The 23,811-nt window shown below is 37.6% G+C and overlaps 1 protein-coding gene across 2 annotated transcripts in view; it reads left to right on the top strand.

The window, feature by feature from the left end:
• LOC126291805 (15-hydroxyprostaglandin dehydrogenase [NAD(+)]-like) overlaps nucleotides 1-23,286 on the top strand; it is an 86,345-nt gene extending 63,059 nt beyond the window's left edge. For both annotated transcript variants that reach the window (XM_049985502.1, XM_049985501.1), the window contains exons 3-7: nucleotides 2,401-2,524; nucleotides 4,447-4,553; nucleotides 13,144-13,317; nucleotides 17,134-17,288; nucleotides 21,443-23,286. In XM_049985502.1, coding sequence (XP_049841459.1) covers nucleotides 2,401-2,524; nucleotides 4,447-4,553; nucleotides 13,144-13,317; nucleotides 17,134-17,288; nucleotides 21,443-21,569 — 687 coding nt within the window. In that variant the 3' untranslated portion in view covers nucleotides 21,570-23,286. The remainder of the gene's footprint in view (nucleotides 1-2,400; nucleotides 2,525-4,446; nucleotides 4,554-13,143; nucleotides 13,318-17,133; nucleotides 17,289-21,442) is intronic.
• The last annotated feature ends 525 nt before the right edge of the window (nucleotides 23,287-23,811 follow it).

Here is a 23,811-nt window from a genome sequence, read left to right as displayed (position 1 = left end):
ATGACCTCGCAGTCTGGTCCCCTCCGCAAAATAAACCAACCAACCAACCAACCAACCAACCAACCATAATTAAACATGCCACACGAGATTTTGTCTGTTAACACATACGAAAGGGTACTAAACATCATGAAAATTCATGTTCAGTTGTAAAAAGGAATACATTGCCCAGATATCTTTTCCGTAGTCTTGTCGTAATATATCGGTTTTGCGTGAATCTTGCTTCATGGAGCTTTCACTCAGACTTCAAAAATGGTTCAAATGGCTCTGAGCACTATGGGACTCAACTGCTGTGGTCATTAGTCCCCTAGAACTTAGAACTACTTAAACCTAACTAACCTAAGAACATCACACACATCCATGCCCGAGGCAGGATTCGAACCTGCGACCGTAGCAGTCGCACGGCTCCGGACTGCGCGCCTAGAACCGCGAGACCACCGCGGCCGGCTCTCAGACTTCATCGGACATGCAGACTGTTATTTAAATATAACACTGCCGCATCATTTTGAACATTAGTGGTTTATAGTCTGTTATAAAGTGTACGCATAACATGCATCTTTACAGATTTACGAAGGGCGTTTGAAAAGTCCGTGCAAAAATAAAAACTACTTACTTGTTTGGGATAAACCTTTTTTATTTTTCGACATAGTCTCCTTTTGACTTATACACTTCGTCCAACGATGCCCTAATTTGTTGATCCCTTCTGAAAAATAGGAATTGTCCAAGTCTGCAAAATAGTCATTAGTTGCTGCAATCGCCTCCTCGTTTGAATAAAATGCTTGTCCCACCAGCCATTTCTTCAAATTGGGGAACAAATAGTAGTCCGAGGGAATCAAGTCTGGAGAATAGGGGGGATGTGAAACGAGTTGGAATCTTATTTCCATTAATTTTGCGACCACGACCGCTAAGGTGTGTGCTGGTGCATTGTCATGATGAAAAGGGGCTTCTTTGCGGTCCATATCCCTTGCGAATCCCGAAAGACAGTCGCCATAACCTTTCTGGCGAAAGGAATGGTCTTCGCCTTTTCTGGTGCAGATTCTCCCTTGTAACCCATTGTTTAGATTGTTGTTTGGTCTCAGGAGTATAGTAATGCACCCGTGTTTTATCCACAGTGACGAAACGACGCTTTAAGTCCTGCGGATGCTTCCTGAACAGCTGCAAACCATCCTCGCACTTCACATGATTCCATTTTTGGTCAAGCGTGAGCAATCACAGAACCCATCTTGAGGATAGCTTTCTCATGTCCAGATGTTTATACAAAATATTATCTACCCATTTATTCGAGATGCCCAGAGGACTATCAATCTTAGGCACCTGAACTCTTCCGTCATCCATCACCATATCATGGATTTTATCAATGATTTCTGGGGTCGTAACCTCCTCAGGGCTTCCAGAAAGTTCAGCATCACTTGTGCCCACATGGCCACTCCAAAAGTTTGAAACCACTTATAAACTGTTCGAACAGAAGGTGCAGAGTCACCACAATGTTTATCAATCTACTCTCTAGTCTCCTGAGGGCGTTTTGCCTTTCGTAAAGTAATGTTTAATCACCACACGAAATTATTTTTCATTCATTTTTTGACAATCACTCGACTTCCTTGATTTACACGAATGACAAACACAAAGAGATAGACCAGAATGGCTGAAACTTGGTCAGATGTTGTAACAGATGCAAGTGGTAGGGGTTGAAATGCAACATGCCGCCTCTAAATATTCCACAATGGTTTCTCCCGAAAGTTCTGTTCACGGATTGCAAGCGCAGCTGATTTTTGTGGCACAAAGCTCTGTCTCTTGCCTGCCACAACCTCCCATGAGACACGTGTTCGTCCTGTTCTTTTCCCTTTGCACTGTCACTCAGTATCACGAAACTGGCGAAACCAAACCAAAATGCTCTGGTGGCCAAGTCAACATTTTCTGTGATTGCTTACGATGAATGCACACTGAACACTCATAACCTACAAACACTTCGCGTATTCTAACACACAAAATCTCGCCTCCTGCAGTGCTGCCATCTTGTGGATTGCCATCACAAGCCTACCATCTAGTGTGCTCACGAGTCACAATGCAGGCTTTTTTAAGTTGGACAATGTATCTATTTTTCATGTACCACCCATCTTTGTATATCGTACACACGTCAGTAAACAATTCTCTGAAACCAGATTAATCATTACAGATATCTCTGTATGATGCTGCCTGCATGGTGTGCAAATGAAACGTTAATCAATTAATGCAAATAAAAAATATTTCATGGCCTCCAGACAATAATCAGATTAAGCCACATTCATATGACTGAATGAATATTCTCCCAGCGTTGACGTCTGGATGTAACAAAATATCGTCAGCATTCATGTCTCCCTCTGCAGTCGATCCAAGCTGACACCATCTACTTTCGACTGGTTTCAGGTGGTGCTGTCGGATGTCGATGAGGCGGCTGGCAAAAAGGCAGTGGAAGAGCTGGAAAAAGAGTTTGGGAAGGGGAACGCCATCTTTGTCAAAGCCGATGTCACCAACTCTGCTTCCCTGGAAGGTGAGAAGTGCTCTTGCTGCCAATGAAGTCACAAATTGAAGGTCGTTTCCCAGCGCCATTATCGTCATCATTCATTTGACGTCCAGCTCTGGATAAAGGAGTCCTCTAGACATCTCCGTTCATTGTTGTCTTCAGCTATACAGTTTCATGCTCTGATGTGTGTTTTTTCATCTGTCAACTTTATACAATGTGGCTGTTACAACTGTGGCACCGTGAAGGCAGCTTGCAACAAGCGTCAAAATTGTATGATTGAATATGCAAATCATAAGCATTTTAGCATAACTGTATGAAGTAGGTAGTATTTAATCGATCTACATTCTGTATATGTTGTTGTTGTTGTGGTCTTCAGACCTGAGACTGGTTTGATGCACCTCTCCATGCTACTCTATTCTGTGCAACCTTTTTCATCTCCCAGTACCTACTGCAGCCTACATCCTTCTGAATCTGCTTAGAGTATTCATCTCTTGATCTCCCTCTACGATTTTTACCCTCCGCACTGCCCTCCAGTACTAAACTGCCTCAGAGCATGTCCTACCAACCGGCCCCTTCTTCTAGTCAAGTTGTGCCACAAACTCCTCTTCTCCCCAATTCTATTCGATACTTCCTCATTAGTTATGTGATCTACCCTCTGTCTCTGACAGAATTACAATGTCATCGGCGAACCTCAAAGTTTTTATTTCTTCTCTGTGTATTTCAATACCTACTCCGAACTTTTCTTTTGTTTCCTTTACTGCTTCCTCAATATACAGATTGAATAGCATAGGGGAGAGTTACAACCCTGTCTCATTCCCTACCCAACCACTGCTTCCCTTTCATGTCCCTCGACTCTTATAACTGCCATCTGCTTTCTGTACAAATTGTAAACAGCCTTTAGCTCCTTGTATTTTACCCCTCCCACCTTCAGAATCTGGAATAGAGTATTCCAGTCAACATTGTCAAAAGCCTTCTCTAAGTCTACAAGTGCTAGAATTCTGTATATATGGAAACATTATGCAGTGGGTTTCCCATTCAGAAACTGTTAGCTGTATGCGGGAAGATCGAGTTTTGCCATGGGTAAGAAGAGCAAACATCTTCCAGAACATTTTGGGATCGGACAGCATCAGGACCATGGCATATTGCAACTGTGTTTTAGGATTCTCTGGTGCTGTTACTCGCTTTCATCTGGATCCCCCATCCATAGATCCATGATACTGTTGCTTGCATTACTCGGAAACGTTTGACAGCCGTACGACTATGGGATTGATAGGATCAATGGGTCCATAGTAGATGCCATTAAAACTCTTTGCCGGATGAGGACTCAAACTTGGAAGCTTTGCCTTTTATGGATAAGTCTTGAACCAATGGAGCTGTCCAAGTGTAACTCATGGCCCGCCCTCACAGCTTTACTTCTGCAAAGGTTCCAGGTTTTTCTCACAGTCTGGCACACAGTTTTGATTGGTTCAAATGGCTCTGAGCACTATGGAACTAAACTTCTGTGGTCATCAGTCACCTAGAACTTAGAACTACTTAAACCTCACTTATCTAAGGACAGCACACACATCCATGCCCAAGGCAGGATTCGAACCTGCGACCATAGCGGTCACGCGGTTCCAGACTGTAGTGCCTAGAACCGCTCGGTCACCCAGGCCGGCACAGTTTTAATTACTAGGAAGTTTCAAATTGGTGCACACTCCACTGTAAAATGAAGATTCAATCTAGACACATTATTTTCCTTGCACAGTATCAGAATTCTTCCATGAGTAATGACAGACTAATATGTTACATCTGTGCTATTTAATATTCTCTAAATTGGTACCACCTAACACACGTACAAACAAATCTCTTATATACAAAATGAAAAAGATTTGCTTCCCACCATTTCTATGTAAATCACGTAAATGATCACTGGAACATGTAACTAAGTGACTGACTGTTCTTTGCAGAGGTATTTAAGGCAGCCAAGTCCACATTCAAGCGCCTCGACATTGTTGTCAGCAATGCAGGTATCATGCGAGACTCCTTGTGGGAAAAGCAAATTGACATCAACATTGTGAGTACTGTGGCTGCTGCCACAAAATTACTGTATGTGATGATTAATTTAAACATGCGGCGCCATGTGACTTCGTTCAAAAAACAACCAAATAATTCGTTGAGTACTATGCACCTTTAGCATCTGACATTTCATTGCATTAGTAGTATCTATACATCAGTTTAGAAACTTAGGTGCCATCTATAACACTGCTTGCTCACAAAACTTCGCATCAGATTACATTAACTTAGCTATTGCACTATTTTCATGCCATTTTTAAAGTACTGACTGATATAATTAATGTTCAACAATATGAGTTTTGAAAGCTATTGTTTTGGCTTATTTGGGAAAAGTGTGACATCACAGCCAGCATTCTAACCTTTCAAAACCACCTTCGAATTAGGTGGTAAAACTGATTCTTTATGTCTTTATTTATTTTATTCGTTTATTTATTTCGTGTTCCATTGATCCATATGGGAACATATCCCTGGATATAGAACGAGTCGAGGTTTTTACAGATTATTGTTTTGTGCAAGGATACATTGATCTTATCATTAGATTAAAGAAACTGTGAAATTTAGCATATACCCTTACATATTAGTTAAGATACAGGACATCTGAAAGAATATACAGTGATACATAAATTTGGGTATTGTTCTTAAGTTGTACAGGCGTCATATACAGACATACATAAATTTGGGTATTGTATTAAGTTACACTGTACTTACAGAGTATGATTAATCAATTGTAGAGGTCACACAGTAAGATTTAAGCACAAACAAGAGATTCTATGCATTTTTGCTAAGAAATTCATCAATACTGTAACAAGATTCATCTAAAAGGAACTGCTTCAGATTTTCTTTAAACTTTGGCATGTTTCCAACCAGTTCTTTAATGTGCGGTGGAAGGGCATCTTGGTGTCACTGTATAAAACCCCCTTCTGGACCATGCTTTTCGTTTTTAGCTCATAATGGATATCCAGTTTCCTTCGGGTGTTATAACTGTGGTATGAGCTATTGATTTTGAATAAGCTGCTATTTTTTGAAACAAAGAACATCAGGGAAAAAATATATTGGGCAGGGGTTGTAAGGATTTGTAGAGCTCTAAACAGATCCCTGCACGAGTGCCTAGGATGTACTCTGCACATAATTCTTATTGCTCGCTTCTGTGCATGGAACACTTTGTTTGCTATTGGTTGATTTCCCCAAAATATTATACCATAGGATATAAGTTGGTGAAAATAGCCAAAATATGCAATTTTTATTGTGCTCATTTCCTCAGTGTCTGAAATTATTCTTAAGGCAAATGTTGCTGAGCTTAGCCTTTTGTAAAGATCTTGAATATGGTGGTGCCTCTTCATTTTGCTATCTATATGCAGACCCAAGAATTTGGAGGACTCAACCTTCAAAATCTCGTGCTTACTCATTTTTAGATTCATTTCATTAGTAACATTTGTGTTAGAAGAGAAATGAATGTAATTTGTCTTTTTTATGTTCACTGTAAGGCCATTGGTTTCAAACCAGTTTGTCAAATCCACAAAAGCTTTATTTGCAGCCTCATTTGACACATTCTCTGAGAGATTATTAACTGATAAAGTGGTGTCATCAGCAAACATGAGTATTTTCCCATATTCTGTACATAGTGCTAAATCATCTGAACCAAGATGTTCCTCATCTCCCAATTTCGACACTTTCACAGCCATGGCCGTTCAGTTCCATAGAGTTTGAATTTGAGAAGGTCCCTGCTCCTGGAGAAGATGTCTTTTTGACTCTGAACTTCCTGGCGTTTCCTCTCTCTTCTGGACAAATGGTGAAATAAAGTTGTAATTAATTTTGTAGCAGAGTTGGGGCAGAGGTGGTGGGGAGATTATCCTTATGGGAATTGGGCATGTGTGTGCCAATGGCCTTGTTGCATTGGATACAACATTTCCCATCAGATCACCAAGTTAACCTCACATGTGGATGGCACTTGAGTGCATAACCATCCTGTTATGTTATGTGCTATTGGCAGTTTCACCTTTGGCTTTAGAGCAAAGTGGAGAAGCAGGGTGGTGTAAAGTTCCCGATCACCAGTCTTTGGATTAAATTCCAAAGCTTTCCTCAGTGTGTATTGAGGTGAAGGCATGTGGTAATGTTTATGGTCAACCATTCATTGGATGGAGACATTAGAACTCTGTTGTCTCATTGGTGCTATTTGAGAGGAGCAGGCTATCTGACTGGGTTTCACCTTTTCCCTGTCTTTAACTCAAAGGAACACCAATCTGAGAGTAGACCATACAAGCACATATTGAAGTCAGGCACACAACGCAGCCACAGGTACACTTCATAAGAGGTTGGAGGAAGACAATGTCAAACTATCTCCATTAGAGCCTTTCAATGAACTGTGATATGGGATTCCTGCTTATGCTCCCCTACACTCATTCTTGGAGTATCGGACCACTTTGATGTACTTCAATAATATTTTGCTATAACCTACAATTTGAGATGTGCTAAGCTAATGAGGTTATATGTCACTTTCGCTATTCATTTCACATAAAGTAGTTCACATTTTATGGTAGTACTTAATTACAGAGAAAATCATCTTATTACAAATGAAATTTTAGTATGTCACATTTCTGTTATGCGCCTACTATAACTGGTACAGCCATCCTACAAGTTATGTGTCATCCCCATTTCTCGTAATATTGTAATAGTTATGTTGACAACTGCTTCAAGTTATTTGCAGTTGGAAGTGTGGTACTGTAACTATTACGATAAAAATAGTTTCCTCCTTAAAACAGTTTTTTTTGTGGAAAATTCAATTCTTTGGTTGACTATTGAGTCTCCTGCTAAGATGCTCAAGACAGTCACATGACCTAGCTATGACGAAATGAGTCAGTAAACTATCTGTCACATGCTGTGGATCTTAAGCCTTCATATAAATTTCTTGGAATTCATTGTTAATGAATAAAGTTAGCCTATCTGGAAATGGTTTAACCCAACTTCAAGACTGAAGAACCTGTGTGTGGCAGCAACACTGAGCCAAAAGTAATTATGGGGCTTGGTTTGTATGAAATGAGGTATGGAAATAATTAGCTTTCCATGAAACTGAAATTGGTTGCAATGCCCAAGGCTCAGTAAAACATTTTCTTAGTGACTCTACCAGCTGAAGTGTCAAGGATTTGATTAGGTGCCAGTGGGAATTTGAGGCAAGGTGGATGCTGAATTAATTCATATCAGCTGTCCACTGAAAAATGCAGCTGCATAAAAACAGAGCTCCTCGTCCAGGTCCTGAAGGCAGAAGGGATGTTGACAGACTGCCGTGTCATCCTCAGCCTTGTGCTGTCATGCAGCATGGAAGGGTATGTGGTCAGTATACTAGTGTTCCAGCCTTTTGTAAGCTTCTCACACTGTGCAGCCACTGCTTCTCATTCCTGTAGCACCCCAACTGGCAACATGAGACTGACTGTACCTATTGTATAGCATTGTATTGGATTTTTATTGATCCAGGCAAGCATAGTATTGGACAGGTCAAGAGAGCTATTTACAAGTAATTTTTACATTATTCTGTAGCAAGGAAATTATCTATCTTAAACAAAACAGTCACTACAAATCATAGATTTGTACAGTTGTACATATGATATTGGACAGGTCAAGAGAACATATTTGCAAGTAATTTTCAATAAATTGATTTTACATTATTTTGTAATGGGGAAGTTAGCTATCTTTAACAAAAGAGTAAATACAAATGTTATATAGTAAAATAACAAACAGCCAGTACAAATGTAATAGTAAAATAATCCAGTATATTTCATAGACATGCACAGTATATAATTTTCAGACCTAATTGAACATTTACCATAAAATTGTTTACAATTTTACCACCTTTAAAAAAAAAAAGAATGATAAACTGCATAAAAGCAACGGTACAAGAGATATTTTTTTAACTTAGGTGTGAAGGCTCTTGAGTTCTTTGTTGCTTTGATTTCATTTGGTAAATTATTATACATTTGTATTACAACATTTAAAACACTTTTTTGGTAGCAGGTAGTTCTGGACAATCATATGTAAGTCAGATTGCTGCCTTGTTGCATAGTTATGAATATCTCCATTGAATTTTAATGTTTAGTCATTGTTTAACAGGTATGACTTGACAAATGGGATGATATTATAAATGTAAGCAGAGGGCAGTGTCATAATGCCATTTGTTTTGAAATGGGAACCTCATGTCAGTTCTGCCACCAAGGAGAGAACCTCAACAGTAATGAGAGTCGAACTTGTGCCCTCCTTATGGCAGCCATTTACACTGACCACTCAGCTATTTTGGTGGATCCAGCTGAGTGAGCTCATAAAATCTACATTTATGTGCTTTACAACTACATTGCAACACTAAAGCTGACATTTTTTTCTGTTAAATTTCTATGGTGCAGGCCTCTTTGCGGCATGGGCCCTAGCCTTGCTGCTCAGATAGTCTGCTTTGTCAATGATGACCCTAAATGATAAGTTTTAGTACATGTGTACTATAGCCCAAATTTGTCTCGAAGTGATTTTCACCTCTTTGGATGCAGGAAAAAGTGACTGTTCCTAATGCTATCATGGGCTGGCTGCAGTCTCAGGAAGCAGATTCATTATTATGCTTATATGAATTGCTTGCTTAGCTGTGGCGTAATTTACTGTGGAAATACAGGTACAGATAAACAATCTTCCTAATTTCGAAAAGGGACTATTGGTTTAATGATACGAGTTCCCCATTGAAAGCCATACAGGAAATATTCAAAAATTTAAAATAATGACACTTGTGCATTAAAGTATAAATTTTCAGCATTGAACAATCACGTTCATAACTACAAAACAAGAAACAGAGATGATTTCCACAGATATGCTATCACAAACCCATCCTTTGTAACTATTGAAAGTCATATATTGTTCTTGTACACTTCCTTTGCTGAAGTAACACTAACTGTGTGCAAACATTTTAAGTGAGAAGTAAGTTAGAAATAACACTTAAAAAACTAAAAACTGTGCTCATCTGGTTCTTGTAGATCTTCATCAGTACTTGTATTATGGCTTGATGTATTATTCATTGTCAACTGACAGGTATGAACTCTGTTGTACAATGAATTTTTATCCTTTCTTTTTGTTTTTCATGTCATATTTCAGTATAATGTCACAATTTGATTCAATTCTTCAACATCACAATGTCATGACAGACACTTCACAATATTCCTCTGTAACTCACTGTGACACTAGTATTACTTCTGTAATAACATTTTACATCCAACTGCTGCAGCTCTGCTACTACAGACTGATACACAATGATTTACTACAAAGATACAATAACTCACAGCCCAGAAGTATTTGAATCCATCAATCTTTACATTCAAAGACTCTAATACAGTTTACTATTTCTTGTTAAAGATTTCCAGAATAAATCATATAAATACGAGTGATGATAGTAGTTTCAGACTAGAGTTACTGTATCAAATTAATTTGCTAATAAATCTTGTGTTGATAGTGTCTAGTAGTTTTATTTATGAGAAAATATGGTAATTATTTTGGTTTCTAGATAACAAAAATTGTTAACACTGGAGTATGTCATAGCCTATGTTGTGTGTGTGTAAAAAACAGAGAGAGATAAGGAGAGAGGGGGGAGGAGAGAGAGAGAGAGAGAGAGAGAGAGAGAGGTGCCCTGACCCCCTGACCAGTTCCACTGCAACACACATTAGAAAGCCATTAATGGAAAACAGTGTGTATAATCAAACCAAAATACTTTTTAGTGCATTGCCTGGTACAATAAAGAAACTTGTGAAATTCCATAAATTCAAAATAGAAATAAAACAGTTATTAATGACACATAACTTTTAAACACTAAAGAATATCTGATTGTAAGAAAGCAATATTATTTACACATATCAAAGTGAGGGACATGAATTTGTAGATAACTTAAATATGAGAAGTTTTATAGCAATTAGCCCTGGCAATTAACTGACTACATTCACACAATGCACATAGTTAATGGGCGAATAAAGAGAATGATTTGTTAACTGTTCAAAAGCAAATTTGTCAGTCCATTAAGGAGTGTGACACACTTAAATGTGAATTGTGATTATGTAGATTATTGATACCAACATGCACTTCTGTAACTTTTCTAATAAATCTTTTCTAACAGTATTATTATTGTATTTGTATGTTGTCAGGAGTAACTTAACTTCCATGCAGTTCACAGTGCTTTGCATAGTATGGTGTAGATTGGATGTTGGTGTAACCCTTGTACTTCTGGAATCTTGGCTTAACAGAAGGCAGGCATCAGATTTAAATTCAATGTTTTCAGTAGTGTGAGTGCTGAATCACTAATACTGATTCACTCATATAATACGCACCTAAATCTCAGCCTTCAGGGACATGAAATTAATCGAGTTAAAAATTAGTAGGCACAAGAACTACTACAGCGTACATTTTTAAAAATATAGCATACTAACAACAAATTCAGATAACCTAATCTTAAGCTGTTCAGCTGTTTTTTTCCTAATTCTTCAAATAAAGCGATTATGTATCTGTACACAAAAAATTACTGTTAAATGGGATTTACATATCTAACATGAGCTTTTACTTTGTTTTTGAATATCTGTGGATTTTCAGTTTCCAGACTCTTGCACCATATTAAAAAGCTTGCAGTGTCACCTAAATATTATATCAGGTGCTTGCATAATAAGTCTCACTGATATGAAGAATTTCCAAACACTAATGTTCATGAGTTTTTAAAATTGGTTTCGACTGTCTTCTTTCTTCTAGCTTCAGAGAAAAAACATAAAAGATGCCATGTTATAGAAACACTTTTGTCTTGGGATTGTGTGAGTATGGAAGCTTATTAATGTATGCATAGCTTGGGTCACAGTTTACTAAATATTGTGATCAACCTTGGATTTCAGAGTTATTATTGGATTCAGCCCTGTGGGTAATACATGCTTAACTGAAGACTCACTTATCTGGGTTAAAGAATATGCAGTCTTAAAAACAAAACCCTCTCCCCTCCCAAAAACATTATCTAGAATATCACTACCTTAAAAACTTCAGTCTAATTCCTGCATAGGAATGCATAGTCTGTATGCAAATTATTTTTACATCAGGTACTGCATTTTTGAAATGCATAGTTTATGCTAAATTCACATAATGTTATGAGGGAGTACACAGTATCATGAAAGAGTAAACATTTTTGCACATAATCTAAGCATAGGTATCCCCATGCTCCTAACAATGCTTCTGAAACATATTAAGCATCAACTTTAAATAGCATTCTTACAATCTGTTTATGCACAATAAATACTTTTTTGACTCTGGCTGTACTACTCCAGATGATTAGGACAGTAGTGGGTGAAAGTGTGTTAATAATCCCATCTGCAGGTCAGCACATGGAGAGAGATTTTTAAGTGGAAAGCAGACAAAACTGAACTATTATCTTAATTTGAAGGTGTGTTGATGGTAGCTAAATTTATTATTCACTTGGATGCCCTGGAACATCACACATGTAGGTTATCTGGAGTGAGCTTATTGATCTCGTGAGCTTAAGATTGTTTTCACTATATATTTTAATTTGAAACCTGGCTGCTTATTACTCCAATAAACAAATATATCAGAACATTTGAGAACAGCAATCACAGCATATATTCACTCATCTTGTGTTTTGTTGGAGCTCATGAAAGATCCTAGCCAAATAATTGGCAGTTTCTATCATAGACCTGAGTTTGTCTCAACTTTTGAATGCTGCAAGTGGTATTTGACTTTGAATTTTCTTATACACTAACTCCTCTCTCTTTTTGGTTTTCCACTGCATTCAGCATTTATTTGCTTTTATTTACAAAATGTTACTTTTGTGGAGAGAAGACATCTTCACAGCTGGTTCATGCTAATACCAAATCTTATCTGCACCAACACCAAAGATGCCATAATAAACAAAGATAAAAATATAAAGACGAACTTAGAATGTTTTGCCATGCAGGCCTTCTATGTAAATAATTTACCCTTTAAATTTTCGTATGATAATTATTAAAAATTTAGATTTATTATTTTCTAAAAGGAAAGAAATGTTTGGAGTGTTACAACTGTATAATGTGAATAAAAATGTATGAAAGTTAACATTTAGTCAATTTGGATGTGATGCAACCACATGCACAGGTACTATTTCACAAAATTTGTAGCAATCAGAGAACCTAAAATGATGAAACTGTGTCCCATACCATGAAAATGAAAAATTAAATTCACTGATAATGCATGGCAATAATGAAGAAGAGACTATTACACATCTGAATGAAATCCAATACCCTCAAAATTTTGCAATCTGGAAAGCTAAATGTTATTTTTATTTCTTTTAAATTTTGTAATATTAGTCTTAATAGGATTAAGTTACTTCTTATGAACACTTTATAAGTCTGATCTGACATCCACCCGATCTAGTATAGTATGGACCATATAGCTTTAGAAGAGGCATTCATTATCTTTAGTAAATCACTTATGTAGGTCAAGAACGGGACTGAGCCCAGAACAAAATCTTGTGGTACACCCTGTTTAATGTTTACCCACTCCAGCTTTAGTCTTATTCCTGTGATATAATTCAACTGTGTTATCTTGCTTTGCAGAAAGGTGTTGTGCACACGATGTTGCTGGCCTACAAGCACATGGGCAAGCACGAAGGCGGAAAGGGTGGTGTCGTGGTCAACCTGTCCTCTGTAGCAGGCCTGGAGCCAGTACCTGTGCTTCCCATCTATGCAGGCACAAAGCATGCAGTAGCTGCTATGACCCGTTCCTATGGGGTCAGTAGCTACTCACATCTGTACCTCTCTAAAATAAATGTGTTATGTAAAGCAATCAGACACCCAGCTGAAGTGGTGCAGGGACACTGACATGTTCTTATGAACTGCCTTGCAAGCTTGGTTTCAGTTATTATACACAGCTGTTCCACCACACACATACCTTGCTTTCCACTTGAGATCTACCTGTGTTTAGTTTTTGCCATAAAATTTGAGCTCCTGTCAGTAGTTTCTCAAATCAATAATTCCTATGGCTATACATATCATTTTATACTCGTCTCATTCAGAGTCACACACACATGGCTTCATATTTCTGAGGTAATGTGAAACAGTTGAATAACACAAAAAACTTTGCATTAATATTGTTTAGTATTATGGTATTCACCACAAAATATATTGCTACACTTCAATATGGCTGTCATCGATGTGTCATCAGCCTGCTAGCAACTGCTGAAGCTCACAGAAAAATGGCCCACCGTCAGCAGAGGCTGCTTATTACCTTATGGTGGCTTCTGATGTCATTACTGTGTCAGCCAACTCCTACATCATAATTATGAATTACATTTTGCATCAAATTATTATTTGTCCAATTTAAAATTATACTGAAGGCCAATATCCAGAAAGTGCCAAGATCCATGTTGTTACCATTTCTTTGCTTACACGCAGCTGAGTTCTCTCCCATACACCCAAACCAAGGTATTGAGCCTGATGCCTTCTGTGTCATCCATCCTACCCTCCATTCATTCCAATTCCCCCTTCAGCTCCACATCAACCATTCCATCTCCATTGGCTCCGTAAAAACCATTACAAGGAAAATTACCCACCCATACCATCCCAGAGGTCCTTACCCAAATATACAAACATCCAGCCCACCTAATTAAAATAGTAAAATAATTAGGACTACCACTCAAGCACTTGTTATCCACAATCCATGAATCATTCATGAATATGCCAAAATTAGATTGAAACTACTAAAAGTACTAATTGACTGAACATGGATACTAAATCACATGATCATCATCCACACATAAAAGACCATTGTGTACCTCAACCTAACCCATATGAATGTGGCATGCATTTCCAAACTGTGCAAGTTCTGTCACTCCCAGCAAATTCTTGAACAATAGCCACTATGCCACAGTTTCAACATTTAGCTACCTGCTCCCATCCGTACGCACTGAGGTGACAAGTTATGAGACAATGATATGAGCATATGCAGGTGGCCATAGTAATGTGTAAATGAGATATAAAAGGGTAGTGCATTGGCAGAGCTGTCATTTGTGCTAAGCTGATCCATTTGAAAAGATTTCTTATGTGGCTATGGCTACACAATGGGAATTAATGGACTTTGAAGATAGAATGGTAGTTGGAGCTAGATGCATGGGACATTTTATTTTGCAAATCCTTACGGAATTCAATATACCAAGATTCACAGTGTCAAGAGTGTGCTTGGAATACCAAATTTTGGATATTACTTCTCCCCATAGACAACCCAGTGGCTGACGGCCTTCATTTAATGACAGAGAGCAGCGGTGTTTTTGTAGAGTTGTCAGTGCTATGAGGCAAGCAACACTACATGAAATAACCACAGTAATCAGTGAAGGATGTGTGAAAAACATGTCCAGTATGACACTATGGAGAAATTTAGCATAAGTGGGCAATGGCAGCAGATAACTGATGCGAGTGCCTTTGCTAAAGTGTGCATCATTTATGATGGCAGCCACGTTTAGGTTCATTCTCCACATCTGATTTCACAAAACACAGTCAACCAATGAACAGAGAACGATGTTGCCAGAGCTCGATTGCAGTGCAGAGAATGGATGAGTGCCTTCAGTTTTAGAAACGTTCAGTCATAAATAAAGTAATTGAACAAAAGGAATGTCTTGATAGCAGACTTTCTTTTATAGAAAGTTTGGAAAAAGCATTCTTTATACCAATCGCTTCATATTCTATTAATTAATTAAACCAAACAAACAATAAGCCTCCTAATTCAGGCGATAGCAAGGAAAGGTGTTTGTATCATTCTCACTAACCGCTTTTTCACAATAAAGAACAGCGATAATTGTTTATTTCCTATTGTACTTCAACAAAACGTGAGTAATTCATAATCATACCAACAGTGTTTGTCGGTATTTTGCGTGATATTTTAAAGTCCTCCAGAAATATATTGAATGACAAGCTCCATTAGCATAATGGCTAAAGTGTTTGGCTGCTAAGCGGAAAGTTCTGAGTTCAAACCTTGATTGGTACTTAATATTTTCTTTATTTAAAAACAATTTCAAAGTGTCTTACTTCATGAATTTTATTCGTTTGAATGTAATTTTTTTAAATTTCTAGAGGCAACTAAAATTGACCATACGGAAAGTATATGCTATGGACTTTTATCTCTGTAAACTCTTCAAAATTTCGTGCAGTGGTGTAATATATCTAATGCTGCACAATAACTGCGTTCAACATCAAAATAAAATTAAGTCATTTATGGGGGGGGGGGGGGGGGGGGGAGGTATCAGTCAAGAAAGATGTGTAAAAATCAAATTTTTGGGCCAAATAGTTCTTGTGAAATCGAAAGATAAAGTGTGTCAAAGCAGTTGAAACACTACGTGTCTGTACAGGTGAGCAGTGCAATGATGACAAAATCGCACCCATCGCGGAATGCAGGGAGCCCGTCTCTGTAGCAGCGAAAGGGTTAATGCGGCCGTGGGGGCTTTACTTCAGAAACTGCGTGCTCCCCCCCTAAACGGAAGTTTGCTAACTATACTGTGGCACTGCTTCTCTTGGCGCATACAACTGGCAATGCAGCAATCTCCCGCGTCTGGGTAGACATGCGTGAACCGCCAAGATAAAAGAATCGAACTATAACAGCATATCACCTGCAGCAATTGTGACTGTATCAATTGGACTGTAGATGACTGGAAAACCATGGCCTGGTCAGATGAGTCCAAATTCAGTCAGGATTAGTGTGTGCTGCAGACCCCATGAAGCCCTGGACCCAAGTTCCCAACAAGGGGCTGTACAAGCTGGTGGTAATTCCATAACAGCGTGGGCTGTTTTTACATGGAATGGACTGCAGCCTGTGGTCCAACTGAACCAATCATTGACTAGAAATTGTTATGTTCAGCTACTTGGGGAGGATTTTCAGCCATTAATGGATTCATATTCCTAAGCAACAGACAATTTAAGTGAATGTTTTGGAAACCCTCATCACTTGACTTAAGTCACACTGAACTTTTATGGGACAAATCAAGAACTCAGTTCATGCACAAAATCGTGCACTTCACTTCCATATTTATGCATGGCTATAGAGGCAGCATGGCTCAGTATTTCTGAAGGTAATTCCAGTGACTTTTCGAGTCCACGTCACATCGAGTTGCTGCACTACACCAGGTGAGAGGGGGCGTGCCATCATATTAGGAGGCATCCAACTACTTCTGTCACCTCACTGTATTGTACCAGATTATACAATTCCTTCACCTCCTAAATTAGCAAAAATATCTTGACCTGACCTACATCCTTAAGAAAACTTGATTCCTGACACCACATTGTATCCATAATCTTTGAAACCATTATACTTACGAGCTCATTCCACCTTCGTTCCTATTCAAAATACTCCACATTCTCCCTCAATGGAATTATAACATCTGTGAGGTTAACCTGAGAAAATTCCTGGGATGCAAATGTATCATTATTTCTATCCTACCCAGCCATTTGATCCCATAATAATGCTTCGCTCCAAATGTTTACCCACACTGCATTTGTTATTTCACTAACAGTGTGATAATAATATTTATAAAAATAAAGAGGAACTTTTTGTGTTTGCAGGATAAACTGCACCTGGACAAGACTGGAGTGTCTGTAATGGCACTGTGCCCCGGGGCCTCAGACACTCCTCTGGTGCATGATGCCCACCAGTTTGTGCTTCACGACTACCTCAAGGAACCCCTTGTCCAGGCTCTCAACATGTTCCCCATCAACAAGTATGTTAGTTCTTTACAACACCCTTGCTTAATTTGTAACACATAATATGGAGATAGATAAGTTAGAGGTAAAACTGAAATGCTTCTCTTCGGAAGTAAAATGTGAAAGTCTTGAGAGTGATTAAATTTTATAAAAACACTTAATGGGACAATTTTCTATACTACTAGTATTTAAATAAGTAAGGCAGAAAAGGCAGTGTGACGTCACAATAGAGAAATGACCAATGACAAAAGACAAAATATCTCATAGCCTCTGCCACTCATATATTTATATTTTCTAAACAATTTGGTCATAATATTTTTGTCCTTGGAGTCTTTCATGGTGGAATGCTTCAATAAAATCTTCCCGGTTTACAAGGTGCATCATTTTGAATAAAACACTTGAGCCTACGACAGCTGTCTCCCTCATTAGCACGAGGAGTTGAAATCAGTGACTGCTGGTACTGGCACAGAGCTCTGCTTATGTAGATGTAATGGCAATGTGGAACCTTCCAGAGAGGGCTGGGGTGGAAGGCAGCTCCTAGTAGCTCTGTCCCATTATGGGGACAATTGACGTCACATTAGTACAAGCAGTTGAGGCCACATTTCAGACTCCTGCTCCCATGTCTCTGCCAGCATCAAGCCTACATCTTTGCTTTTGCTCAATATCAAAAGCCTGCTTCCATGCCCCCACTAAGTGTGTGCCCCTGTCTTCTATCATAAAATTTATCACAATGAGTTTCACTATGTTGCAACAGATTTTGCATAATTTATTATATTACATTTTCTTAACTTGATTCTTTCAACTTAAATGTTATTTTCCTTCTCAAGACATTCTTCATACATAAAAAAATTCAAATTTATTCTTTCAATTCAATTTCTTTTATCATCCTTGATTTTATATGACTAATATTGGGTTTTATTACTCACCCATGTGAATATGATGATGTAACATAATTTTAAAACTACAATCGGTTTTGGTTTTTGATATTAAAAATCATTGTTTTGAAATAATTTAGAATTTACATTCCATAAACAATGAAGTCCCTCATACTTTTGTATTTTTATTAGACATTATTAAATTTAACAGTTGCAATATTCAATTACAAAATGAAACAATTTACTCAAATCAGTAAAAGTGTCTAGAACAGGACTGTATCAGGTGCTGCACAAATTTTTCGTATCACATACTACTTGTACATCTGGCTAAGATTACTAAATTTCCACCTCTAGGCTACCTTAGCATGCCTATGGGACTGAGAAGCTATGAAAGTCATTTATGTTTTCTTCCATTACACATAAAAATTGTAACCAGACATTCTCTAATTGGATATATATCCTGTACTATGGAAGACAAAACGCATCTCCTTCAGGTACATAATATATGAAATGTATGAGAAGGAAGAACTTATGCTGTTATTAACATTTGTTTAATTCTGGTAAGTGTCAACTGTGTGATAGTAATTGTGGCTTAACTTTTTTCCCAGTTTTTAAACCCTAGACGGAATCCATTTTAATGGCAAAGAATTCTGAGAAATGGGAGTTTATGTAACTGTTTCTGAAAAGCGAGTTCATTTTGGCACATATTTTCATTTGTCATGACATTTTCATTATGCTGCAAGTTCTGCAATTATGAATGGTTTTCACTTATATAACTTGATTCCATTACATTTTCATTGATTTCATCCTCATTGACTCAGTTCATTTTATTTCAGTGAATTTTATTAAACTGAAATAATCGTTTTTCTGATGAATAAAGAAGAATCCAGAATAGTAACATTCCTCTAAATTTTCAAGAATATTAGAGTAAAAAATAAGTGGCATGATAAAGAAATGAGATTTTATATTTTAAATAGTCTGATGGTAGGGTTACTGGACAAGGAAATGCTTAATCACATGACATTTGGCATATGACAGTATCCAGAAGTGTAGAAACCATATGAAAGTGTACACTTATTTCAAGAAAGACATACTGCCTCTTCTGCAACACCAAAACAAGTAATATAGGATATGGTGATTTGTCTTCTTGACAAATTGCAAGTTCTCCCTCAAAAAGTCATTAGTGGTGCTATTGAATCCACATTATTTATGTGTGAAGTACTGGTGACAGTTCATTTTGATCACAGACCATAAAAAAAAGCACTCCATCTTCAGGCCACAAGTGGCCCATCAGGACCATCCGACCGCTGTCTCATCCTCAGTTGAGGATGTGGATAGGAGGGGCATGTGGTCAGCACACTGCTCTCCCGGTCGTTATGATGGTTTTCTTTGACCGGAGCCACTACTATTCGGTCGAGTAGCTCCTCAATTGGCATCACGAGGCTGAGTGCACCCCGAAAAATGGCAACAGTGCATGGCGGCTGGATGGTCACCCACCCAAGTGCCAGCCATGCTCGACAGTGCTTAACTTAGGTGATCTCACGGGAACCGGTGTTTCCACTGTGGCAAGACCGTTGCTACAGACCATAAAAAGCAACTACAAATGAAGTTTCTTTGTCTGTGTATGTGCCGCCTTTGAATTCAGACCTGATTTTGGTTTTGATGTGGTAATATGCTGGTAGCAGATTGTTCATAATTATGACACCTAATTAAGGAAGCTTCTAGTCTTATGTCTACATCCATAGCCTGCAAACCATTGTGAATGGTGCTCTCCACAGTATAAGTGAAGAATCCAAAAATATACCATAGCCTTCCACATATCCTTTCCACAGGGGCCACAAAGAAATGATTTATTAATTACTGTACAGACATAAGAATTTAAGCAATCATTCTTCCTGGCTATATACGTATATGGCATGGAAAGAAATTGTAATACATTGTGGTTCTTGAAATTTTGTTACTAGGCTCTGGCAAGATAATTGACATTTTTCTTCAGCATCTACCAGAATTTCTGTTTTACTCTCCCATAGGTTAAACAAATGTGTGACCATTCATGCTGCTCTTTGTTGTATACATTCTACATCCTTTGTTAGTCTTATTTGGAATGGGTCTCATACAATTGATAAATATTCTAGTATGGTTCTTATGAAATTTCGTAAAGTATCTCTTTTGTAAACTTAGAGCTGGGTGTACTCATTTTTTCTATGACAACTCACCACTGTAATTTGACTTCTAATATGGATAACTTCCCAAAAACTGAGACTCCATAAGTGTCCATCTATGACATGGAAATACAGGTATAACCATTGTGAGTACCCATCACTGTTCCTTTTTCAATGCCAGCACTATGGTTCCATATTTCGACCATTTCAAAGATTTCATATACTGATTTGTATTTTTTACAGAAACCTGAGGATGTGTCTATACTGACATGAAACGAGTAGCTGCAAATAAAGCACCTTCATATAGCTATGCACCTTTTGGAAACACCTCATCATTCTTCACTTTTTAACTGTTGTAATTTTTATTATAATTTGAATGGTTGCTGAGTGCTGAGTGATGTTATTGTTATTTATAATATCTCTAAGCTGTGGTTGCCCCCCCAGAAAGTTTCTTTTTTTTTATAATTTCTACACAACATAATTGCCCCATCAGATTCTCAAAACGTCCTCTAATCCAAGCACAGGTGTTCTGGCTGGACTAATTTGCAGTGTGAGTGTTTCTTGACAGCACAGAAGTGCTCTGAGTTACAATATAGATAAATAATTATTGCTGGTTTAAATATGCATTTAAATTATGAACTGATGTTGCTATTAGGAATTGTTGAGCTGCTGTTTGCATTTTGGCAGCAGGTTTCATTTGACAAGAGAGAGAGTATTGAACACTTTCTTGTGTAATGAACTCCAGTCTGCGCAGTGCTAAGGTTTTGGCAGTTCACAAAGCAGGTCAAATTTTCTTATTGTGTTGTGACTGTGACAGGGGGTTTTGGTTTGTGCACATGGTTATGAATAGCAAAAAACATCAATGGGTGTATATATTGGTATATTATTTTCAAACTTCTTAACTTTCTACTTAGGTTTCTGTATGAATAACTAAGATGGAACAGAATGTGTGGATGAATGATTGGATGAATCCAGCACAATTTAAATCTTCTTTCCAACTCCTATGTGAATGATTACTCTGGAGAGAAGGGATGAAAATACTGTATCTTATGCATCCTCTGCATGTGAATGATTACTCTGGAGAGAAGGGATGAAAATACTGTATCTTATGCATCCTCTGCTTTCTGCTTGCAGGACGGAGTTCATCGCTGAGGGATTAATGCGAGTCATTCGTGAAGGCGAATCTGGATCCGTGTGGGTAGCAAGCCTTGAAATGATCAAACCAGTGATCTACCCAAGGCTGTTGCAGCCTTCTACATAATAATGTCTGAAAACAAGAACTTTGTAATACACATTCTATGTAAACAAAAATCATTGCTGTAAACTTCATGTTTACTTCATTATGCTGTTACTGAGTACAAAAATTCCACATTTAGAAGGAAACAGGCTACTCAAATAAATATTATATCACACACAAGTAACACACAAATGCCTAGGACTACAGAATTATGGATATGTAGAAACAATTCAAAATTTGGGCCATAGCAGGGCTCAAAATCAGATTTCCTGCTTGCTCCAAGCATTAACCTTAACCACAAAGATTGTACAGCGCAACTCTAGGCCTCATTTAAACTTTCATTTTCACTGGTTCATTTTCACTGTTTCTACCTATGATTTCTGAACTCTAGTGCTCAAGATCCTCTCCATTATTCTTAAAATTTCCTATTTTGCATCTTAAAAAGCTTCAAACACAGCACTGTATTACTGTACAATATTTATTAACGTGGAGTAAAAGATAGAAAAATAAAGTTGCTATGTTTGTGGCAGATAGTTCTAAGGGCTGTCGTTAAATAACATGGCACACTTAGCTTCTTTGAGACATTTTCACTGTATGTGTATCACCCATAAAATCATCAAAGTTTTGTGTTTTTAGTGGTATTAAGCTTGGTGGCATGTTTGAAACTTAACTGGGAGGACAGGAAGAAGAGGGCTAGCCGCTAGCAAATAAGTTGCTAAGATGGACTGGAGTTGGATTCACTAGAGGGTCCCATATCCTCACACACTGTCTTTGGTATATGCTTTTAGCCATTAAGATTTTGCTTATTACTTCTTTCAGCTGTCTGTTCTGATGCTATTACACTAGTGGTTGTTACCATGTGAAAATGTGACAAATATTAATTGGCTGATACAAGAATAAATCAAATTCTTTAAGTTACTCATTGACAACTACAAGCAGTAAGAAAGTATTTTTTGAACTGACTATAGAAGTCATCATTGTGTAGTAGTGAAAGTTTTTAACAGGCTGTCAATCAGAGATATTGTTGTCTGCATAGGTAAAGTGATATTATTATGTTTGGAATACTATCTAGTTTGTTGTGAAAGCAATTAAATGAAGCATTTGCGTCAAGTGTCCTTAGCGACTCAAAATTAGATTTGAAGTGCAAATTTGAATCTAGTGGCATACAACATTATGCAATCTTGTGTTGACTTCCTTTAGTTTTTATCACAGTATATATGTTGTGGTACTATAAATACAAATTTTATTGCATTTTTGTTTTCGTCCATTAGAACCCATACCTCCCACATTATTCTCCAGTCCTGAATGAACATTCTGTCATGAGCATTTCACACAAAGTAATTTACAGGCAATATTTGACTGAATAGAACACATTCATTCCACAGGCTCTAATGACTGTAATACAACTTCTGCCATAAGGTAAATACAAACCATTCATAGTTACACCCTAAAAATGAAAAACTGCTTAAACAACTGAGGTGTAAACTATAAATCCCTGTAATTGTTCATATTATAGATATGTTTGCTTAGCAGACTGCCACACATTAGAAATAAGTGAAATTAACTGCTCATGGAGATTAATGAACCATACTGTGATGAGTGGTCGAGTAGGGAGATTTTAGTCATTTAGTTATTTGAAAACACAGCTATCTTACATTGTTAGCCTCCATTGCCTTAGCTACATTATTAATTAGCTAGCTGTGTTATTAATTGTTACTGAATTAATAAAGCTTGAAAGATTTTTCTGTGTTTGTCTTTATTCTACCTTTTGTTATTAACTTTCACTGAAAATGTGCTTTCTAGAGTTTTAGAGTTTTTTATTATTTTATTTTCAAATTTTCCTTTAATTTAAATTCTGGAAAATTTGTGGCAAATCCCAATAGGACCAAACTGCTGAGGTCATCGGTCCCTAGGCTCACGCATTACTTAATCTAACTTAAACTAACTTAGCTAAGGACAACACACACACAAACACCCACACCTGAGGGAGGACTCAAACTCCTGCACTAACCATGGCAAGGCACTTCAGTCTGCACGTTGTAGCTATGCGGCCCTTTAATTGAGGTTATGCTGCTGCAAAATTTTAATATTTTATGGAGGGTTAACTGAACTAAGCACTCAGTTAAACCCACAAAAATCCTTTAAGCCCTCTCTTATAATTATTGTTATATATAAATCAATAGAAACATTATAATTAGACATGGTGTAAATTACAGGATTGATAATGTCAAAATAACATAACAAAAACCACCAATTATTGAGAATA

This window comes from Schistocerca gregaria, chromosome 9, assembly GCF_023897955.1.
Source record: "Schistocerca gregaria isolate iqSchGreg1 chromosome 9, iqSchGreg1.2, whole genome shotgun sequence".
Classification (NCBI taxonomy): domain Eukaryota; kingdom Metazoa; phylum Arthropoda; class Insecta; order Orthoptera; family Acrididae; genus Schistocerca; species Schistocerca gregaria.
The sequence above is the reverse complement of the archived record's forward strand: the minus strand, read 5'-3'. Positions and strand labels throughout refer to the sequence as shown.